Source organism: Pelodiscus sinensis, chromosome 26 (assembly GCF_049634645.1).
Source record: "Pelodiscus sinensis isolate JC-2024 chromosome 26, ASM4963464v1, whole genome shotgun sequence".
In the NCBI taxonomy this organism is placed as follows: Eukaryota; Metazoa; Chordata; order Testudines; family Trionychidae; genus Pelodiscus; species Pelodiscus sinensis.
In genome coordinates, this window is record NC_134736.1 from 11,077,877 (window position 1) to 11,083,876 (window position 6,000).

The 6,000-nt window shown below is 48.9% G+C and overlaps 1 protein-coding gene across 1 annotated transcript in view; it reads left to right on the forward strand.

The window, feature by feature from the left end:
• Positions 1-2,115, forward strand: part of KCNJ5 (potassium inwardly rectifying channel subfamily J member 5) — a 41,114-nt gene extending 38,999 nt beyond the window's left edge. Inside the window, exon 3 of the mRNA XM_006111167.4 lies at positions 1,413-2,115. Within this exon, the coding sequence (XP_006111229.1) occupies positions 1,413-1,759 (347 nt within the window). The 3' untranslated portion in view covers positions 1,760-2,115. The remainder of the gene's footprint in view (positions 1-1,412) is intronic.
• The last annotated feature ends 3,885 nt before the right edge of the window (positions 2,116-6,000 follow it).

Consider the following 6,000-nt stretch of genomic DNA (forward strand, 5'->3'; position numbering starts at 1 on the left):
ACCATGACAAAGGGCCCTGGAGGCTGTGAGGGGAGAAAATGAGAGCCAAGGCTGTTCTCAGCACTGAGAGACGAGGCGCCATATGTCTCCCTACACCTGAGCTCGACAGGATGGGGACATTTCCTAACCTAACTTATTTGTCCGCTGTCGTGCTCAGGTGTTGGAGGACATATGGCATGCTTCTCCCTGAACCATAAATGCCCTGGCACTAATACCTCCCCCCGTCATAGCCTTCATCTTCTGGTAATGTAGTTTGGGTTGTGAGTATTAGACCAGGGAGCATTGGCTTGGAATTGACTTGAATGCGTGTTCTGCTCTCATTCCAAGCGGGCCTTTCTCTCTCGTGCCAGTGAGAGTGTGGGGTGGTGGGCGAATGTAGGGCTGAGGGAGGCAAGCCCCCAGCCCTGCCCTTTCTCCCCACAGGAGCCACGCTCATCCCCCCAATCCAGGGGCAAGCTTCCAACCCCCCACAGGAGCACAGGGAAAGCACCCTGCCCCAACCTCCCTAACCCCCACAGGGAGGGCGCACTGCCCCAGCCTCAGCACGGTTGAAGCCCAGGAGCTGTGCTGAGGCTGGGGCAGTGTGTCCGGGTCATGCCCCCCAGTTTGGGAAGGCTTGCCATAGGCAGGTGATTTCACGGAAGCTGTTCCCTTATTTCAAGGCTGACATTTTGCCCTTGAAAGGTTTTTCTTCAGGCGTCCCCCAAGTCAATGAGTACATTAAAAGCATTGTCCTAGGCCTGAGAACAAGCGTGACAAATTCCAGGCTTAGGCACTGGCCTGCACCAAAGGCAATGGGAGGATTTCCTTTGACTAACACAGGTCAGTGCCATAGAGCAATGGCAGAGCAAGTGTTGCTGTAGATGGGCAGCGTTTGTTCAGGGAGGACTGGAATTGCAGGGGGCTGTCAGTCTGAACTGAGGGGCTTTGACAGAGCTGTCAGGGGAACCAACGTCCCATTAGCAGGGTGCTATACCGCCCAGATCTGATGTGCTCTGACAGAGCGTGGGACAGAGGTTTCGGGCTGAAATAGCTGGGGGACTGCAGATCTGGAATGAGGTGTATTGGCTGGGGTAGTGTGATCCCAGCACTGACAGATGGTGAAGACTGACCTACAGCAGTGAGGGCAGGTGGGTCTAGCACAGAGCTATGCATGGCTCCTCTGGCCTTCTGCACAGCGCCGTCAAACCTCATCCCCCGTCAGCACCGGGATCGGGAGGGCAAACATCCCAGCTGTCTGCAGAACCTGCGATGCTGGCTGTTCCCTGTGTGCTAAGGCTCGTTAAGAGAAGACCTTTTCAAGGTCCCTGAGCCGGCAGGTATGGAACTCCACCGAAGCACTTTCAAATATTAGCCGGATAGCATGGGCACGCACCAAAGCTAACATGCTTTTGTTTCCTCTCCTGACCTAGGGATGACCTGCCAGGCCCGGAGCTCATACATGGACACAGAGGTGCTTTGGGGACATCGCTTCACTCCTGTCCTCACCCTCGAGAAAGACTTTTACGAAGTCGACTACAACAGCTTCCACAGCACCTACGAAACCAACACTCCCGCCTGCTCTGCCAAGGAGCTGTCCGCATCGCTCCAGGAGGGCCGGCTGCTCAGACACCTCTCCAGTGCCACACTACTGAGTGGGGGCGGGGAAGTAGAGCCGGCAAAAGAGGAAGAAGAGCAGGAAGAGGAAGGAAGGGAGGTGGCTGGGCTGAATGGAGCCAATGGAACAGCAGGAGAGGTGAAGGCAGACATGTCTGTATAACACAGGGATCTGTGGTGGACAATACACAATTCGTATGCCCCCAAGAGGAGAAACAAGGGGGTCCAATGGTTAGGGTTACCACCCTAGTAACTCAGAGCTGGGTTCTATTCGCGCTCTGCAGTCCACCTTTGGGTGACCTTGGACAACACACCCCATAGCCCTGTGCCTCAGTTTCTCCCATCTGTTTACACCGGGGAATGGTACTTTGTGCACATTCACAAAGCATTTTAAGGTCTATGGACAAGACATGCTAGATAAGAGCTGTTGTTACTGTTGAAGTTCCCCCACAGATGTTTCTGGAAGAGACTCCTGGGTTGGTCAAATTTATTTCCCTTTTAAGGGGTATTTAAAAAGAGAAAACAAGAAATGTTAATGTCATTTTATATCTCAGTAAGAAGAATGTAGGGTTACCCTGACCCTAACCCTCACTTATTGTACAAGTCATTGCATTGTTGACAGTGTTACTGCAAAATTAAAAAAGGAGAGAAAAATCCCCTCCTGTATCCCGCTTCCTAGTGATTGCACATGGCGTGTCAGAGTTTTCCTTCTGAGCTGTATCCATGATTCATTTCCAAAAGGTTGAAACATCCATTTGAGGGATGATGGGTCTTTCTTCTGACTTTGGTAGGATGCATGTGATGGAAATGTCACAACACAGTCAGGCTTGCTTCCCAAACTGGTTCAGTGTCATCTCTGGTGTAATTGTTTTGAACCTGCCATATTCTAGGTTCATTTAGAGGACTGTGTCTGGTCGATTTAGAAGATAAAAACATACAACTGTTACCAGTGAAAATGAATTTCCTTTTGTGTATTGATTTCAGTGGAGATATTCCAGATATGCACAACTGTAAGGCTGTGTCCAGACTCAGGGTTTTTTTCGGGAAAAGCAGCCTTTTTCCGAAAAAACTTCACCTGCGTCTAGACTGCAGCCGCGTTCTTTTGAAATTAAATCGAAAGAACGCGGCTTTTCTTTCGACGGCGGTAAACCTCATTTCACGAGGAAGAACGCCTTCTTTCGAAAGTGCTTCTTTCGAAAGAAGGCGTTCTTGAATGTAAATAGGGCTTCTTCGAAAGAGAGCATCCAGACTCACTGGGGCTATGTCTAGACTGCAGGCTTCTTTCGAAAGAGGCTCTTTCGAAAGCATCTTTCGAAAGAGCCTCTTTCAAAAGATCGCGTCTAGACTGCAGGCGGATCTTTCGAAAGAGAAATCCGCTTTTTCGAAAGAGAGCACCCAGCGAGTCTGGATGCTCTCTTTCGAAGACGGCCTCTTTACATTGAAGAACGCCTTCTTTCGAAAGAGGAACTTTCGAAAGAAGGCGTTCTTCCTCGTAAATTGAGGTTTACCGCCATCGAAAGAAAAGCCGCGTTCTTTCAAAATAATTTCGAAAGAACGCGGCTTGAGTCTGGACGCAGGGGAAGTTTTTTCGGAAAAAGGCTACTTTTCCCGAAAAAACCCCTGAGTCTGGACACGGCCTGGGTGCTTTCTTTCGAAAAAGCGGCTTGCTCTTTCAAAAGTTCCGCGTGCAGTCTATACGCTCTCTTTCGTAAGAGGCTCTTTTGAAAGAGGCTTGCAGTCTAGACATAGCCTAAGGCTGTGTCTACATTGGCACCCTTTTCTGGAAAAGGGATGCTAACGAGACCAGTCGGAATTGCTAATTCCGTGGAGATTTAAATATCCCCCGAGGCATTTGCATGAACATGGCTGCTACTTTTTTCCGGCTCGGGGCTTTGCCGGAGAAAAGCGCCAGTCTAGACGGGATCTTTCGGAAAATAAAGCCTTTTCCAGAAGATCCCTTATTCCTGATTTTAAGAGGAATAAGTTTGTTTGTCTGTGCAAATTGTTTTCCGGGAGCCTTCAGTCCATGGCTCAAGTGCACTCCTGATGTCAGGGAGAATAATGGAAAGTGAAACCAGGGCTGATCTGTGCAAGGCAGAGATAATTCCAGACCTTGAGAGAGGAACAGACAAACTCTGCATGAGGAACTGACTTTGCCAGGACAGGAATGCTGAATGAAACTGGACGTCTGGGTTTCTGGTGTGATTATAGGATGGGGAGCTGCAAAGTTTGCACTGGAGTTTGAACCTGAGGCCTACACTCCAGATGATTGCCGTTCTGTACCCTTCTCAAATAAACTGGCCAGTTCATAAAGGATCTCTCAACATGGAGCTTATTCTTCTACACTAGGATGAGGCCCATCACCGGGTCCCCTGTGTCACAGGAGTGGGCGCACTCTGTGTGGTCCTCCCAGACCTATTTACCTTGGGCATTGGCTTGGTTCTCCCTGGTCAAACTCATGAGCTCAATGAGCTTTTCCCAGATAGTATGTGGTCAACCCCTGATTCTCCAGCGGGAGAGGCCCTCCCTTGTCAAGTCCAGGGCTCTCCTCCCTCTCTTCCCATACAGCAGAAAACTCTGTGGGTTCCTGGGCTCAGTGCCCTAGAAAATGGCTTTTGAAAATAGTGGTCGAGGGTGTAGAGGCACAATTTGCAGGTTCAACACTAAGGCCTGGTCTGCTCTTAAAATCTCTATTAACAAAGCTATGGCTCTGCCAGCCGAACCCCTAGTGCAGAATAAGCTAGGTCGACAGAAGAATGCTTCCGTCAACCTAGTTCCTGTCACCTGGAGAGGTGGATGCCTAAGTGATGGGAAAAATCCCTTGAGACAGTGTAAGAAGGATCTACCCTATTGCTCTGCAGCTGCGTAGCTGTCTGTGGCACCATTGCCTTGTCCTTGCAGGGTCCATCATGTAGACAAGCCCTGGTTAAATATTTCATAGTGACCAAGGGTAGCTTAACTCTACCTCAGAATGCATTGGCCTTTCAGCAGGTACAATGACACAAGCACCTTCATACACATGCACACACACACACACATGAGTAGCCCTGCTCAGGGGTTTCGAATTAAGCAGATTCTTAAGTACCTTACTGAACTGGTGCCCAAAGTCTCATCGGTGTGAGCTCTGCTATTAGAGAACTTCATTGATTCCTACTATACCATTCTATGGTTTTCTGGGCACTTTTAATATGGTCCGTTAAGCAGATGAGATATACAGGAACTACTTGGACAACAGATCTGACTTATCTAAAACAGGCCAGACTTTCACACTTGAACACAATGGAAATAATTCAATCTATCAATCTATCACAATCCCATAGTATCTATCTATCTCCATTCAACCCATCTATCAATGTATCACAATCCCATGCTATCTATCTATCTATCTGTCTGTCATGGTGTGTAGACAGACAGACAGACTGTTGCAGACCTCCAACCTGACTTTGTCTAAGTGGGAAAAAGACAGCCCTGGGGGGGGTGGAAATCCAACTTGTTAACGAGGAGTGGGCCAATTAGGAGCATCTGAGGAGGAGCTATCTCAGGTAGATTAGTGATCAGATGACACAGGGCTACCTTGAACCAATTAAGGCCAGCTGACTCCACTTTTGGCCTGCTGGAGTCTTTTTAAAAGCCTCCCCTTTGGGGAGGGGGAACTAGCCACACTTGCAAGAGATAGAAGGGGGAGAAAGGAACTCCAGGGCTGTGTCTACATTGGCGCGATCTTGCGTCAAAGCAGCCGCTTTTGCGCAAAAACATGCTGCCTGTCTACATTGGCGGGGAGTTCTTGTGCAACAACATTGATGTTCTAATGTGTGAAATCAGTGCTTCTTGCACAAGAACTATGATGCTCCTGCTCAGGAATAAGCCCTCTTGCGCAACTGTTCTTGCACAAGAGGCCAGTGTAGAGAGGCAATATGAATTTATTGTGCAAGAAAGCCTGATGGCTAAAATGGCCATCGGAGCTTTCTTGCGCAAGAGAGCGTCTACACTGGCACAGATGCTTTTGCGCAAAAGCACATCTCTTGTGCAAAGGTACATGCCAGTGTAGACGCTCTCTTGCACAAATACTTTACACAAAAACTCTTGCATTAAAAGTATTTGCGCAAAATCATACCAATATAGACATAGCCCAGGAGGTGAAGCTAGCTCCTCTCCCCCCAGGGACAGACTGCCAAGCTAACCCACTTCTGAGGGGAAATCTTTTTGTCCCTATGTACCAGGTGAGGGGTGCTTTGCTGAGGTCCTTCTTGCAAAGGAGAGAAGTGCAGCATTCAGCAAGGGGGGCTCTTAGCGCAGTACGTACAGCCCATCTACCAATCCATCCATCTGTCTGTCTATATATCTAACCCCATCTAGCTACCTGTCTAGGAATGTAACCTAGCCTTTGTCAGTGCAGTGTCTGAG